Source organism: Dromiciops gliroides, chromosome 4, assembly GCF_019393635.1.
Source record: "Dromiciops gliroides isolate mDroGli1 chromosome 4, mDroGli1.pri, whole genome shotgun sequence".
Lineage (NCBI taxonomy): Eukaryota > Metazoa > Chordata > Mammalia > Microbiotheria > Microbiotheriidae > Dromiciops > Dromiciops gliroides.
Genome location: NC_057864.1, coordinates 272,828,630 through 272,846,294, shown reverse-complemented (window position 1 = coordinate 272,846,294; position 17,665 = coordinate 272,828,630). Strand labels below are relative to the sequence as shown.

The window sequence follows — 17,665 nt, the reverse complement described above, 5'->3', positions numbered from 1 at the left end:
TGGTCTGGAGCTCTGATTTTATTGGTGATGGGAACTTTCACATTAAGAGATGGCCTCCATTAATATAGATCAACAACTATTCTTCACCTGGGTTAATAGAATCATGGAATTGGACCTCAGAATCCATCTAGTTCAACATTTTCATCTTATGAGAAAGTAGAAAAAAGCACCAGAGTGGGAGTCAAAGGACCTGGGTTCAAATCCTGCCTTAGTCAACCTGGATGACTTTAAACAAGTCACTTAAATTCTCTAGGCTTCATGTGTTTAAAAATGAGGGAGGTGGATTAGATATCCTCTAAAGTCCCTCCTAGCTTGAAATCTATGATCCTATGAATTGAGGCCAGGGGTCAAGAGTTGGGATTTGAACCTGGTGTCTCAAGAGGTCAAATGACTCAGCCAGGGTCATAGAACCACCATGTGTCTGGGGTCTTTCTGACTGAATCCACTACAGCCACTCTGTCTCTCATAATTTTTTTGTTGTTGTTCTTGTTGTTCATCACATACCGAGGTGGGGAAAAGTGGCCCATTTATTGGCATCCTGACTCAATGCCTCTATTATTCCCTTATGAATCTGAAACTCTTGGGAGAGAAGCTTTTGGAATCTATGTCACAGGCACTGTCCTCATTGCAATTTCATTTTTTTATATGCTTGTGAGAAGAGGCAGAAATTGCTGGGTGTGCTTCATAAGACCTCCCATGGTGAAGTATTTCTACAAGCTTATGCATTTTACTAGTTTCTATAGGAGCACATAAAATAAGCTGTAATTAAAATTTTTAATTGCCTCAGATTGTGTTGCTAATGCACAGGCAGTGTGACTACAATCGGCTCAGTGGACAGATATATAACTAAATTTTTTAACTGGTCTTTCCCCCCACAAGTCTAGGAATCATAAAAATATAAACTTTTACTTCTTGGGAAAGTTGGAAACAGAGCCCTATTCATATGCACACCATTTCTGAAGAAAGGTTCACACAGTTCATGCACATGAAGAAGACTGGGGCCCAAACTGTTTTGTTTTGACTATTTGGGGTATAAGGACAGGAAGCTGGTTGCTGCCCATTCCAGATGGGCCCCATCCTATCCTTTGTCCAAGAATTCAATACTCCTCAGGAAGGAAGCCAACTAGTTCTCAGATAATCGAGAACTATTAGTGGCGTTAAAGAATTTACTTATGGAAGGTAAGCTGATGTTCTTGGAAAGAAAAAAAAAAGGATTTACTTCACACCTTCTGAACCTGAATTAGTTCCATTGATTCACCTCTGGGTCCCAGCTTAGTTTGGCTTTTTTTGTTTAGCTTTGCTGTCTTAAATCCATTAATGAAAGTGAATAATGTTCAAACACCATCCCTAGAATGATGCTCTGCAGGACCCAAGTAGGCTGGCATGTTCATTAGCCTTGTGAGAAATGCCTTAGCAACACCACTACAATGTTGAAAATCAGTCCAGATTGTTGGTGGTCACTGATTTAAACTATTTATCTGACCAGTACAATTTTCCTACTCCCACCTGATCTAAGAGCAATTTTATTTCTTCTGGCCTTGGCACACACCTTGTGATGTTACACTCCCAGTTGCTCAGTACTCATTCTGAACTCTACAGCAATGGTAGCATTGACCATTACCCACCAATTTAGCCTTTAAAATGCTTCCTTTACAGGGGGATTGGGGGGCTCTCTAGGCCTGTCTCTTGACTCAAGACCTCAAGGGTGCCAAAGAGGCTTCTGTTTCAATACAACAAATACATATTAAGTTCTGGGCAGAGCCCAGGGAAGGAAGGAAGGAAGGAAGGAAGGAAGGAAGGAAGGAAGGAAGGAAGGAAGGAAGGAAGGAAGGAAGGAAGGAAGGAAGGAAGGAAGGAAGGAAGGAAGGAAGGAAGGAAGGAAGGAAAAAAAATTAAATAAAATGCTTCCTTTAATTCAGTCAAAGATGTATTAAGCACCTACTATGTGCCAGGCACTGTGTTAAGAGTTGGGAATAACAAGAAAGACAAACATGGTCCCTGCTTTCAAAAAACTCATATTCTAATTGAGTGGGTGGGTTGAGGAAGGAGGCAGGGGGGAGCTGAAAATTGTAAAGAATCATAGAAAGACCAGGTGAGACTAGCCATTCTATGCTGCTCTCGATTCTTCAAAGCCCTGGAAGGTGGGAGGATGGGTGCTGCCAATGTTTGGAGGTAGGATGTAACAGGTAGTAAAATTGATATGGGAAATGGATCCCCATAAAGATGAAGTGTTTTATTTAACATCATGTGGCTAGTTAGTGGCAACACCAGTACTAGATCTCCTGACTTCTAGGCCACTGTTCTTTCCATCACACTGTCTCCTCAGGCAGCATTTTTAAATTGGGGATATTTTAAACTTTAATGGGCCCTAATCTGGTCTCATGCAGAGAATGAACTGAAAGTGAATCTGTAGGGATTCTCATCTCTGTATTCCCAGTGCCTAGCTTAGTGCATGGTATATTGGTTAAGGAATAGGGACTTGTTCAGTCATTAAGTCATGTCCAATTCTTCATGGCCCTGTATGGGGTTTTCTTGGCAAAGATACTGGAGTGGTTTGCCATTTCTTCCTCCGGAAATAGGGACTAGAAATTGTGAAAAAGTAATTATTAATAATGGATTTCTTGGGGGACCCAGGGATCAGTTTCTCCGTGCTTCCCCCCCCCCCTCCACCCCCCCCTCAAAATCCAGTTCTTGAGAAACTTCAACAAATATTCAGGACAAACTCAAGGGAACAAAAAGATTGTAGATATAGACTCTTGTCTAGCTTGGTGAAGGACTGATGGGATCAAACCACACCTAGATAATGGACTTTGCCTTGAGCAGCTTCAGTGAGGGTCTTGAGCATTTTCCCTGATGTCATCTGCAGAGTTCATTTTAATTTAGACCACCTTCAAATCATCTCAAACAATGGAATTGAATGATACTAACCAATTACCTTTGATCAATGTATAATGACCCACCAAAAGAGGATAGAAATCCTGGGAAGAGGCCAGGGGCTCTTTTGGCTCTCTTTTTGAGGACAGTATAGGTTTTGTGGTCTTCTGAACTCTCTTGGGTCTTGAGACAATGTGCTGTCTCTCTGGGAGACAGCCTGGGTCTTTTGGGGCATTTCCCCTGCTGGAGCTAACTGTCATGCTGAAGCTCTCTCCCTGCTTTCTATACCACAGGGCCTGAAACCATGAAAGGTTAGGGAGACACATGGTCAATTCTTTACTGGTATATATTAAATTAAAATATGCTTACACAAAACTGGTATCTGTAGCAAACAGTAATTATTTTAGAAAACACAAACTGTCCTATTACTTAAATAGGTTAACTCCCAAATGAGAAATTCCCAGATTGGCACATTCTCTGCAATTTATAGTATTGGAGAGTTAACTAAAGCCCTAAGAGGTTGTGTGAGTTGCCCAGGGTCACACCACAGGCACACAGTGGGAGTTTAATAAAGCTTGTTCATTGATTAATGGATGTGAAGACTTCGCTATGGGCTCACCATAATCTGTCCAATGTTGTCCTGCCATATTTTCTATAAAAGGAGAAAAAGGTTAATATTGAAACAAAAAAAGATGAATATAGAGAATTAGATGAACAGTTACAAAAGTTTTTTTAGACTTTTTTTTTTAAAAACTGTGATTTCATCAGAGTAGGGAATCCGTGATTAAAAATTTCCCTCTGGGGGGCAGCTAGGAGGTGCAGTGGATAGAGCACTGGCCCTGGAGTCAGGAGTACCTGAGTTCAAATCTGGCCTCAGACACGTTACACTTACTAGCTGTGTGACCCTGGGCAAGTCACTTAACCCCAATTGCCTCACTAAAAAAAAAAAAAAATTTCCCTCTGTCACAACAAACCTGTACCCTCCCTGAAAGTCTTAAGACAGTTGGCTGGCGGATGGATATTCATAGGTGAAGTCCCTCACAGTATGTATCAAAGACAGAAACAGAACCAAAGTCTTTCTGAATCTGAGGCTAAAATTAGATTGTAATTTCCTTGAGAGAAGGGACCACTTTTTGCCTCTTTTTGTGTCCCTATTGCTTAGTATAGCACCTGACATATAATAAATGTTTATTAATTGATTGAAAGCATCCTATCAGTTAAAAACTGTACATGTTATGTGTGCACCCAAATTTTACACACACACACACACACACACACACACACACACACACACACACACACACACACACACACTTCCAAACAAACCAACTAAGAAATTGCTTACCTATTTCCAGCAACATCTAGGACATGAAGTTCACTTGCTTGTGAAACTTCCGAGGGTATCCGGGTTAATCTGTTGTCACGCACAGAGAATACAGTGAGACTGCAACACCCACCAATCTAGAGTCAAAAAAAGAAAAGACTTTTTTTTCCCCTCTTCCACTGTTGAAAATCTATCATACAAATGGTGAGAAGCACAGACAGAATGCATAACAGGATAAGGCATGGGGACTGTGTCACAAGGACCATCAGTCAGAGTTAATGACCTATCCAGCTTAAGGTTTAAATTGAACTATAAGAGTTTTCTAACTCCCATAGTTTCACAAATGCCTTTTCAACACACTAACAATAAATGTCTTAATTTGATAACCTCCAAAGAGCAAGGGTAAATCATTTCATTAGGAAATGAGGATATTATTCTCCAATTCTAACTTCTTCTGAACTTTCTACTTCTTTCTTTCTTTTTTTTTGTGGGGCAATGAGGATTAAGTGACTTGCCCAGGGTCACACAGTTAGTGTCAAGTATGTGAGGCTGGATTTGAACTCAGGTCCTCCTGACTCCAGGGCTGGTGCTTTATCCACTGTGTCACCTAGCTACCCCCTGAACTTTCTATTTCTTTCAAAGAACTACTCAAGGACCTTGGCTATACAGTGATTTGTCAGGTTATCAGTTGCTGGGGAAATTCAGATGTAGGCCAGAGAATGACTTTTTAAAAAACAGACTGTCCATTATCAGATATTCTAGTTTCTTGGTTAATGCAAAGGTATGTAGGAATATAATAAATACTGATGGGAAAGCAAAAATGTATCATAATGTAGAAACGTCCACTAGCGGAGGATGATTACAATAGTTACTGATCATTTTCTCCAACTCTTAATGTATAAACATTTACTTTCCTTATGCAGGAGACACTACTACACAAAAGTAAGTTTGGTAATTATATTTATTAAACTTATAGCTGTCAGCTATTGCTAAAAATATACAAATAAACAATCTAAAAATATAAGTAATTTAAGGTCCCTGGATTCTATACAGTCTTCAAAAATATGTATAAAAAAAAAGTTAATAATGACAAATGTTGAAGGGAATGTGGAAAAACTGAGACACTAATACACTGTCAGTGGAACTGTGAACTGATCCAACCATTTTGGAGAGCTATCTGGAATCATGCCTGAAGAGTTATAAAACTGTGTATATGCCCCTTGACCCAGCAATACCACTATTAGGTCCACTTCCCAAAGTGATCAGGAAAAAATGAAAAGAACCATATGTTCTAAAATATTTTTAGCAGCTCTCTTTGTGGTAGCAAAAAACTAGAAATTGAAGGGAGGCCCATCAATTGGGGAATGGCTGAATAAATTGTGGTATTTGATTGTGATGGAATACTACAGCACTGTAAGCAGTGATGAACAGGTTGACTTAAGGAAAACATTGAAAAACTTGCATGAAATAACAAAGTGAAAAAAAAGCAGAACCAAGAGAATGTTGTATATAGCAACATCAATACTGTTCAAAGAATAACTGTGAATGACTGTTATTCTTTATTTTTTTAAAGTAGTTTATTATTTTCCAGTTACAAATAAGGATAGTTTTCAACATTTGTTTTCACAGGATTTTTAGTTCCAAATTTTTTTCTCCCACCCTCCCTTCCCTCCCTCCTCCCCACGATGGAAAGCAGTCTGATACAGGTAGTATATGTACAATCACATTAAACATATTTCTACATTAGAATGACTTATTCTGATTATAAATACTCAAATCAGCTACAAGAGAAAGCTTTCCAGAGAAAGAACTGATATGTAGAACTATATATTGTATATATGTATGTGAATGTATATCAAATGTTGGCCTTCTCTAGTGCAGGGTTAGATGGGAAAAAGGAAAACAGTTTGGAACTCAAATGTTACCCCCCCCCCCCAAAAAAAAAAAAAGTTAGGTGATTCGGTTAGGCAAAGTAATTTGTATTTCCTATAGGGTTAGGGAAACTGATAGAAAAATGATGATCCTAAGCTCAACATCTTACAGAACTTCAAAAAAAAAAAACACCCAAAAAACCAACCCACCACATTTTTCCTGTGGTTTAGATCCTGACTAGAAGTAATTACTAAGGACAGGTCCATAAAGGAAACTACTGATGTCTCTCTGAGGCATAGAAAAATTCACCAAAGGACTTCCTAAGTGAGAGGAAACAAAAGAAGTTTGTGTTCTCTTCTTTCTAAAATAAAAGCTTTTTTGCATTTTTCTATCAGAAACTCTTGTTTTCAAAAAAAGAAAAATGAAAGATATCACCTTTCTGACACAATAAAAGTCCTGTGAGCCACAGGATATTTTTATTCAGATTATACAGTATCTAGCTTATTTTATATATATATACATATATATATATATGTATATATACATATACATATACATATATATATATATATATATATATATATATATATATATATATATATATATATATATATATATATATATATTTGGCAGGGGAGGGGGAGAAGGGGGGCAGGGCAATGAGGGTTAAGTGATTTGCTCAAGGTTACACATCTAAAGTGTCAAGTGTCCGAGGTCATATTTGAACTCAGGTCCTCCTGAATCCAGGGCCAGTGCTTTATCTACTGTGCCACCTAGCTGCCCCCCTTCTTATGTATTTTTAAAAAGAATTTTTTTCTTAAAGTTTCATCACCACGCCAGAATCAACAAATATGTATGTTTAGATTTTTAAAAAATAATTCCAAAGATGTCAAGTCACTGGTCAATGGAAATGTGGAAGAACACTGTCTCTGAAAGTTAGAAGCCTTGGATTCAAATATCACCTTAGATAATTGTGCCTTGATTTCCTTATCTGTAAAATGAGGGAGTTGGATGAAATGATCTGAGGTCCTTTACAGCTCTAAGGGAAGGAAATAAGCATTGATAAGTGCCTACTATGTGCCAGGCACTGTTAGAAAAACTTACAAATAGTATTTCTTTTGATCCTCACAACAATCCTGCAAGGTAGGTGCTATTATTATCCCCATTTTAAAGTTGAGGAACTGGGGGCAGCTAGGTGGCGCAGTGGCTAAAGCACTGGCCCTGGATTCAGGAATTCCTGAGTTCAAATCCGGCCTCAGACACTTGACACTAGCTAGCTGTGTGACCCCGGGCAAGTCACTTAACCCTCGTTGTCCCGCCAAAACACACACACACACACACACACACACACACACACACACACCAAATAAAGTTGAGGAACTGAGGCAAACAGAGGTTAAGCGACTTGTCCAGGGTCACACAGCATTCTATCCACTGCTCTACTCAGCTGCTCTAGAGTTATCATCCCCACCAATGCTAACTAGATCTATTAATGTGAAAACTGTCAAAGTTTGCTGATATTTCTTCCAACTTTCAATTTCCTATTACCCTACTTTTGTTCCTCCATTTACCAAACCTGCAACATCAAGCTAAAAACCAAACCAAAGCAAAACATTCTTACTAGAATGTGACATATTATATATACATATACACACAGACACATACATACACATATATATTGACGAGTTAAATTTATCACCTTCGCTTGATGATTCAAATTAAATTTATTTTTAAATTAGTAAGGTTTTATTGAGGAATCAGTCATATAATAGAAAGAACACCCAATTTAGAGTTAGACAATCTGCTTTCAATCCCAGCTCTTCTACCCACTGCCTGGGTGACTCTGATCAGGTTGTTTTCTCTCTCTGAACTTTTCTCATATAAAATCCTTTGAAATATGAGAGGCAACTTAAGCATAAAACCAGATAGGAATCAGGAAGCATCAAACAGACTAAAGTAATAACTTTAAAAAATCAATACTAAACAACAGAAACAAAAGCCCAGAGGCCTAAGGAGAATGTTTACTGAATAAATTAATTTCAGAAGGGAAAGTAGTAAAATGTAGTCTGTGAAATCACTCACAGAGTTCATTTGATATTTCTGGAACCTAAAAAGATAGAAAAAACACAGTACGCCTGTCCAATATACTACCATCAGGCAGCTAGGTGGCGCAGTGGATAGAGCACCGGCCCTGGAGTCAGGAGGACCTAAGTTCAAATCCGGCCTCAGACACTTGACACTTACTAGCTGTGTGACCCTGAGCAGGTCACTTAACCCCAATTGCCCCACAAAAAAAAAATATGTATATACTACCATCTGTCCCAGGTATTATATGGAAACAAAGTCATTGGCTAATTAATTTTGTTACTGTTACAGCCATCCCCCGCCCCCAACTAAATTGACACTGTAATAAGCCAGCAACACTGGTGAAATATTGACCCCTAAAAGCATCTCTCTCTCTTTTTTTGTTTTTGCAGGGCAATGAGAGTTAAGTGACTTGCCCAGGGTCATACAGCTAGTAAGTGTCTGAGGATGGATTTGAACTCAGGTCATCCTGAATCCAGGGCTGGTGCTTTATCCACTGTACCACCTAGCTGCCCCCAGCATCTCTTTCTCTTTATCTCCACTCTAGGCAATATACCTTCACAACCCAACCCGAGTGGCTCTGAAACAGATCAGAAGCAATAACTCAAGAATTGACTGGAACTTTCATTTTAATTGTGTTGTACTGATGAGATAGTCCTCATAACCTCTTTTGTCAGAATTTTTCTTTCTTTCCTAATTTATTTGCTTCTCAAGCCTCTTTTTATTTGATATTGAATTGTTCATTCTGTTCTTTAACCCATTTTGACTCCTTGTTTTGCTGTAACCTTCTAGCTTTCACTTTTTTTTTTTTTCCTGGCAGGGCCATGGGGGTTAAGTGACTTGCCCAGGGTCACACAGCTAGTAAGTGTCAAGTGTCTGAGGCCGGATTTGAACTCAGGTACTCCTGAATCCAGGGCCGGTGCTTTATACACTGCACCACCTAGCTGCCCCTAGCTTTCACTTTTAATCATTGATTAGGGATTAAGAATTTCTAATATGCTTTTATTTTCTGTATTAAGTTTTTCATGTTTCTTTTTGGCCTTTAAGTGGTGATATATTTTTGTTTGCACATACTGGATAGATATTGATGTAATCCATTAATATCTTTCCACAGGTCTTCAATAATTTTTTTTTTTTTTTTTAGTGAGGCAATTGGGGTTAAGTGACTTGCCCAGGGTCACACAGCTAGTTAAGTGTTAAGTGTCTGAGGCCGGACTTGAACTCAGGTACTCCTGATTCCAGGGCTGGTGCTCTATCCACTGTGCCATCTAGCTGCCCCAATAATTTTCTTAAACTGCTTCTGCCTTAAAAAAAAAAATGGACCAGAACTCCTTGGAGATGACTCAAGTTCACCCTGCCCTCCCATGACATTCATGTACTTCAGCAGGGCTGCTTTCTCAGGGCTCATGGCACCATTCCCAACCCTGCCTCTTATCTGCTCAGCACCCAAATTCAAATCCAGGCCTTGTTCTCAGGATGCTTGGCCACTCTTTCAGGTAGGTGCTGACCATGCTTCATGTCACTTTCTACTCCTTGTCCATCCTTTCACCAAAACCCTTGGACCAGAGGGCTTGACTTGAAGGTTTTAGCCTTTTCATCTCTGAGCCCCTAAGAGGTGATAAGACTCATTTGATTTACTATTTTAGGAAGACCCCAGATATACTTCACTCTTACCACCAAACCAGTTTCTCACCCTTTTGGTGAGGAGGGAAGAGATCAGAGAAGGTTAGAAGTGGTCCCTCATCTAAGCCTTGAAAGATGAAAAGGGTTATGGCAGGCAGAAATGAGGAGGAAATACATCCTGAGCATAGAGGATACTCAAGGAACAGCTTGACTGGAAGCGAAGAAGTCAAGGGAACATGATTACTTATATTGTTGTAGTAAACTGTCATTATTTCTTGTATTGTTAACTTTTCATGTGTTTCTATCTTTTCCCCAAAACAGAATGTAAGTTCCTTGAAGGCAAATAAGAGAAAGTTTTATTGGGTTTTTTTAAAACTTCTCATAGTTCTTTGTACATAACAGGTGCTAAGTAAATATTTGTAGACGGAAGACTACCCATGAAGAAGTCAGCTTTTTTAATTGCCTAACTGGAAATTTCTCTGGTTCCTGGAATGAATCACTAGATGTGTTTGTTATTTGCCTTTTTTTTTTTTTAATGTGAGAATGAAGGCTCTTGAGTTCTGCAAAGCTTTCAGTATGTTGTGTTGCTTTTTTTTTAAATTTTTTTTTTTTGAGAAAAAAGAGAGCACACTATCCAGTAAAGCATCTTTTTAATACGATGTGTTTATGTTCTGAACTTCCTTAACATTTTCCATTTCCTTTCCCGCCCTAAACTCACACCCATTAGACAATGTCCAGGAGCGGATGGCATTTGTGTTAAGAGAAACCGGTCTATGCTGTGTACTGTCAAAGCAGCCATGGGACCTTTTGATCTCAATTGTTACCCAGTTTGTGTACTCCACCACTGCTTATATAAGCTCCTGCCAACAAAAAAGCACATGTTGTTGTATTTAGGGGACATACCTTAGTCAGTGTTTCAAAGTCACATTCCGTCCCCCTGGTAGCTCTGCCTGGTTCACAAAAATTCACAAACAAAACAAAACAAAAAACAAAACAAAAATCTCCTTGCTTTGCTCTTCAAAGGAAAAAAAGCTTTCCAAAGCAATTCAGTTCGTGGTAGCCAAAACTTACCTATGGGTTTTTAGAAAATGAATAAAAGAACTAAGCAGCAACTAAACTTGCATGTTAATTTTAGAGGGGAAAAAATGCCTAGTCCATTTAGAGTTCTTGATTTACCTCGTCAGATGAAATTCATAACTAACCTCCCCCTAACTATTCCACTCTACTCCACCCCATAAATGATATGAGGGCACTATAACAGGATGAAAAGGGATTTTGTTGCAATAACAATAAAAATAATATTCAGCTACACACTTTTACTTATTTATTTTTTTAAGGCAGGGCAATGAAGGTTAAGTGACTTGCCCAGGGTCACACAGCTAGTAAGTGTCAAGTGTCTGAGGCCACACCTGAACTCAGGTCCTCCTGAATCCAGGGCTGGTGCTTTATCTACTGCGCCACCTAGCTGTCCCCTTCTTCTTCTTCTTCTTCTTCTTCTTCTTTTTATGGGGCAATGAGGTTTAAGTGACTTGCCCAGGGTCACACAGCTAGTAAATGTCAAGTGTCTGAGGTCGGATTTGAACACAGGTCCTCCTACATCCAGGGTCAGCGTTTTATCCACTGCGCCACCTACCTGTCCCCCTACACATTTTTATAATGACTCTGTGTTTATTCTCTATATTTCATATAGGACCTTTGGAGTTTATTATAAAGGAATGTCAAGTTTCCATTTGTTTTGACCTTTTAACTGCATTTTTAGTTATTGTGAACTGTAAGGTCAAAAAATCAATTTGAATTACATTGCTTACAAATAAACAAAGACAGTATGACAGTGGAGAAAGAGCAGGCCCTACAGCCCAAACACTTGGGTTCAAATCCTGCCTCTGATCAGTATTGGCTGTGTGACTCTGGACAAATTGCTTAACCTCTCATTGCTCCTAGTCAACTCTCTAAGACTGTAAGTAGCAAAACAGATGCTGATACTTATTGGTGGTGAAAACATTTGAGGGAATCACAGGTTCAGATACATACCACCTTCTCCCCATCCTCTGAAAAAAAAAAATGGAATAAATACAGTAAGTAAAATCTGCCCTCCCCCCCAATCTAATGAAGATTGAAGATTGAAACAAGAACTTAGAAAGCAAAATGCTTTTAGGTCCTTTTCTATCAACATCAGAATATTGTTCAAAATTCTGCCCACATCATTAATGGAACATAAATCACTAGAATCAATGCTGTCTGAATATCTGACACCACTATTTTCACTAATCTGTGCCAGGTCCTGGCGATATGAAGCATTACCATGATGAATAAGCATTACCATGCAGAAGTGAAGGGGTAGCTGAGGTCAGACAGTCTGATGCTGAGGAGGACCATGGTTAGGAAGGCTTCATGACTTCCTCCAGCAGCACTGAACAATTTAGGACTTGGAGGGAAGAAGGGTGAGGTTGATAGGTGAGAATTATCCACCACTGAGACTAGCAAGGTAGGAACAGAGAGAAAGGATAAGAAGAAGAGAAAGAGGAATTCAGGGGTGGACAAGAGGTCATTTTTGACAGCAGGGTCAAGACTATATGGGAGGAGGAAACGAGGCCAAAGGACCAGAAGCTATAATGAGGATGGAAAGTGGGTGCAGAGAAAGGGGAGCTATGAGAAAAATGGAAATACGGGGTATGATACTGAATGAAACAGTCCCTGTCCACAGGGAGATTATATTCTACTTTGAGGCTCACCTCAGGTGTTGTCCTAACTAGTACACCCTCCCACATCAAATTATTTTATATTTACTTATCTCTGCTCCCCAGAAGAGTATAAGAACCTCGAGGGCAAGGCCTAAAATGATTTTTGTCTTGCTCTCTCCAGCCTTCAGCTCATTTTCCTGCACTTAATAAATGTTTGTTGACTTAAAATAAAGAGGAAGACAGAAAGAAGACCTGAGTCTTCTGGCTACCTTTGCAACCTCTTGCCTATGTGATTTGGGGAAGATTATTTAACCTTTTGGGGTCTGTTTTACCATGTTAAATTAGAGGGCTGAACTATATGATTTGATAGATTCTTGCCAGCTTTAAATTGATATTCCTCTGATAGCAGATATTGTAGTAAGAGAAAGGGGGGGCAGCTAGGTGGCGCAGTGGATAAAGCACCGGCCCTGGATTCAGGAGTACCTGAGTTCAAATCCGGCCTCAGACACTTGACACTTACTAGCTGTGTGACCCTGGGCAAGTCACTTAATCCCCATTGCCCTGCAAAAAAACAAAAAACAAACAAACAAAAAAAAAAAAGAGAAAGGGAATTTGGAGTTATGGATTGGGGGGGGGGGGGCAGCAGGGCAATGAGGGTTAAGTGACTTGCCCAGGGTCACACAGCTACTAAGTGTCAAGTGTCTGAGGCCGGATTTGAACTCAGGTCCTCCTGAATCCAGGGCCAGTGCTTTATCCACTGCACCACTTAGTTGCCCCGGAGCTATGGATTTTAAAGGTAGAAAAGTTTCATGTTTTGCTTGGCCTGATACAACAGAATAAAGTTCAATTTAGGTCTCCTGTAAGGAAGAAATTCCTAAAAATGAAGATCAAATGATAGAGGAATGGGAGATGATGGGTTCCTTCTCCCTAATGGTCTTCAAACAAAGGAAAGCTAATCACTTTTCAAGTATGTTGTAGAGATTGAACTGGGCGACACTTGAGGTTCTTTCTAACTTTGAGGTTCTGTATCTCCACCCCAAATAAGCCATGGACAGCTGGGGTGGGGTGGGGGCTGTTCTTGGGATGAACAAAGAACTAAGAGGCCAGGGTGTTAGAATAAACAAGGAATCTTGGGAGCAACTAGGTGGCAAAGTGGATGAAGCACTGGCCCTGGATTCAGGAGGACCTGAGTTCAAATCCGACCTCAGACACTTGACACTTAACTTGCTGTATGACTCTGGGCAAGTCACTTAACCCTCACTGCCCTGCAAAATAAATAAATGAATGAATGAATGAATGAATGAATGAATGAATAAATGAATAAATAAATGAAAGAAAGAAAGAAAGAAGGAATCTTGAAGCTTCTGAGGGTGGAATGGACAGTGTCAATTGAGGAAGATGGGGAAATGTCATTAAGGTCAGGAAAGGAGGGAACATAATCAGATGGTATAGACTTCAAAGAAAGGGGATATGCTAAATGAAGGCAGCAGAACCAAAGATGGCAAGGGATACCAAGGAGTATGTTGATTCTCCCCTGGCTCTTTGGGATGGAGAAAAGAAGCAGGCCAGTCCTGGAAAGGGTGGTAAAAGACATATGAGTTATCCTCTGAGGTAAGCTGAGTTTCCTTAAGTGCTAGGACCTAGGAGAGGAAAGTATGAGGAAGAGAGAAGATGAAAAGGAATTACTAATTATTATAGGCCTGGGGTGCCTCAGAAGTTTTCTGGGGGAACTCAGGGAACATTCTCTTTGAGAAGCTAAACCAAAGGATAGACATACCTACAGATCTGGACAGAGGTAACTCCAGGACCACCACCCTTCATTCCAGGCTCCCCCACCCCTTGGGGAGATAATCCTATTAGGTGAGAAAATGGGTAGTTGTCTCCTCTCAATGTGGATATAACAATCAGTCATACTCCCCCTGACCTGTTTGTAGGACAAAGGTCTCAGATCCCCTCCTCCCCTCAGGCTAACATGGTTCAAGGAGCCCTGGTCTCAATAAGATCCTGCTCCAGAGTTGTGTCCATATAAGGAAGCATAAGGTTCACTCCTGAATTATGCCCATACAAGAAAGAGGGGTGGGAATACTGTGTTCTGATTAGCTAGTTTTTGAGTAATTGGACCAGTGAGGAAAAAGGGGAGGGTCCATTCGAGTTAGGGACTAGGGTATAAAACAGGGCCTCTGAGCCCCCTTTCTGGGCACCCACTAGCTGCATACTATGGTGCCTCCTTCTCATGAGAAGAAAATAAAGAGCCTTTGCCACACCTCTGTTGAGTTCCTGAGAATTATTGAGAAGAGGATGGATTTTTTCCCCCACAGGTGTGACTGCTGCCTGAGTGGTACCTAAGGGATAGATAACTCCAGGAGTCAGGTCCACTTCCCCTCATTCCAGCTTCTCCCACCCCCAAAGGGAACTTTCCGCAGTATCTCAAAGAAGCATGACTCTGTGCCATGCCATCTCCCCATGAGAAAAGTTCAAGGACTTTTCTCTTGGTTTCCTTTCTCTAGCGCCAAAAAAAAGAATTATTTTATTCTATTTGTATTTGTGTGCCAGAGGATGTAATTCTATAAAGAGGACTTCCTAAGGACCACCACCCCACCACCATTTCCCCTTAACAGTAACAATAAAGTATGTATTGAAGGGGGTGGAGAGATTCAAAGGGCAGAGTAGGTAGATAAGGAAGATTGGGAAATGGAAGTCATTAACATAGAGCAGGGGCCTGCAAACCACAGTCCATGGGCAAATAAGGTTATATTGAAAAATCTGAAGCCCATTGCAGGCCAAAGTTGGCTGACCCTTGACAGAGTGGAAAGCTATCTATATAAAGCCTCCCCTTGCCATCCTGGACCCAATTCAGCATCACAATTTCTGCACATACAAGACCAGCCTTTGATCATCCATTGCACCATTTTGAATCAGTCCTTCATCCAGAGCAGTTAAGAATGCACTTAGAAAGCACCACTTCATTGTATCCAACCCCCTTTCACATTCTGCATTATTCTTACTTTCCTGTATTCATTCATTCAAAAAGCATTTAAGTTCTTACCATGGCAGCAAGGACTGGGGAGACAAAAATAAAAATAGAACAGTTCCTGCCTTCAAGGTGTTTACATTCTATTGTTCTAGAGCAGATCTCAAAAAAATAGAAGAAATTCATACCAAATAGAGTGAATTTCATCTTGAATTCAGGGAAGGGCAAGGGAGATAAACCAGGCATAATTTTCTACCCAGACTGTTTTAGGGTCACATATGGCTTTTTGGGGTTTTTTTGCAGGGCAATGGGGGTTAAGTGACTTGCCCAGGGTCACACAGCTAGTAAGTGTCAAGTGTCTGAGGCTGGATTTGAACTCAGGTACTCCTGAATCCAGGGCTGGTGCTTTATCCACTGTGCCACCTAGCTGCCCCTAGGGGTCACATATGTTAAATCAATTTACTGAATTGCACTCTTAAGAAGTTTAACTGATAACATTAACAAAGTGCACTAATTATGCACCCATGGTCTATGCGAATCTTGTGATAAAGCACCTTCAATTCAAGATCAAGTTAAGTGGGGGCTTTGCAGATGAAAAAGTCTAGGCTCCTGAAAGACTTGTACAAGGTCAATGATGCAGTAAGTAGGAGAGGCAGGGTCTGAACCCATTTTTTCTGAACTCCAAAACCAGTATTCCTTCTATCTCATGCGGCCTCCCTTGCATTTCCTGCTCTTCTTCTCATACCTATAGAGTGTTAATTTATTAAGCATGCCACATTCTTTCAGAGCATGATGTGGCTGGGGGCAAAAAATCTGAAGCATGCTTAGTATAGGAAAGAAGGAAAATTGAACCTTTTCATCAAAGAGACGGAACAATGCTGACAAATGGCTATTAAGTGCAAGTGAGAGGAGCCCATCGGGTGGTGCTTTATCGTTCACAGAATTCTGAATTACTTGGGAATGTTTCATTCATAGAAAAAGCATTCTTGTGAGTGTGAAAAATCTGAATAAATCCAACACACAGAAAGCCTTGGGTTTGGGGCCATGCAGCCATGAGCAAAAAGTTCAACTTAAGACAGAAATTTCCAGTAGTTGACAACTGGGATACAGCAAAACATCTAGCTGGGATGAAGTCATCATGCATTCAAATCATAGAATGAAAGTTATTGGTGAGACCACAAGCTGAACAATACTTACAGGCTTACAAGGTTACCTGACATTTTAAAATTTCCAAGCAGCTAACAATTAAGAAAACAAGAGACATTCATTTGAATGACAAGTTTTCCCACTAATACAAATACTGCCACAAACATATAAAAAACACATATTATCATGAAGCAGACAGTACATACATTTCCCCTACCCTGTTTTTTGTAAAGAATAACTCACAAATAAGAGCTGCTCCCAACTAAACTGCAATGCCCAAATGACAATAGACAATGCTATCTTTACAAAACAAGCCAACAGAGGAAAAAATAAAGGCAAAAACAAAAACACTGCACATCACGTCACTGTCAATTGCTTCAACTGTGCAAGTAGAATGGGTCTGCATTTTAGCACACCCTTCCACCCTCAGGATTTCAATCAACTGCTTTTAAGGAGGGTGTTCATTTTCACAAAACAATACAGAATCCAACAATAGCAGAATTTGATTAGATAGTATCTAGCTTGAAGGCAGAGCCAGCACACACTGAGCCACAAAAGCACCAGGGCTACACACACATTCCAAGGCTACCACTTTCATCCAGGGAAGAAAGCAAGAAAGCCAGGGCAGTGACCACTATGACGCAGAGAGGGCCAAAATGCTCTTTGGGGCTCGGCTGCTCCATTTCAACCGTTGGGGTCAAGAGCTCAAAGGCTTCTTTGGAACTGCCAAGCAGTTATCAGACAGTCTTGTAGACAGATGTTTAGCACATTTTCCCCTTCGTTTATCAAGTTGTGCATGGGTGAATACACAAAGGTTCATTTTTTAAAAGACCAAAACATTCAATGTTTTAACAGGGAGAGGAGGAAAAACATAGGAGGGAAAATACAGAAAAGGGACAGGATGTGAAAGCAAAAATTCTTTAGAGGCTGGGAACCTCTCCAACAACTAGAAATGGAAGCTGTGGTAGTATATTTAAGCTGGAATATAGTGCTACCATCAGAATTTTTTTAAGTATATCTAATAAAAATAATATAAGACAATACGGACAAAAAGAAGAAAAATTACAGAGTTATACAACTACATTCACA

The 17,665-nt window shown here is 40.0% G+C and overlaps 1 protein-coding gene across 1 annotated transcript in view; it reads right to left on the bottom strand.

Moving 5' to 3' along the window:
• LRRC1 (leucine rich repeat containing 1) overlaps positions 1-17,665 on the bottom strand; it is a 190,897-nt gene that overhangs the window by 19,517 nt on the left and 153,715 nt on the right. Inside the window, exon 11 of the mRNA XM_044004083.1 lies at positions 4,220-4,335. Coding sequence (XP_043860018.1) covers positions 4,220-4,335 — 116 coding nt within the window. The remainder of the gene's footprint in view (positions 1-4,219; positions 4,336-17,665) is intronic.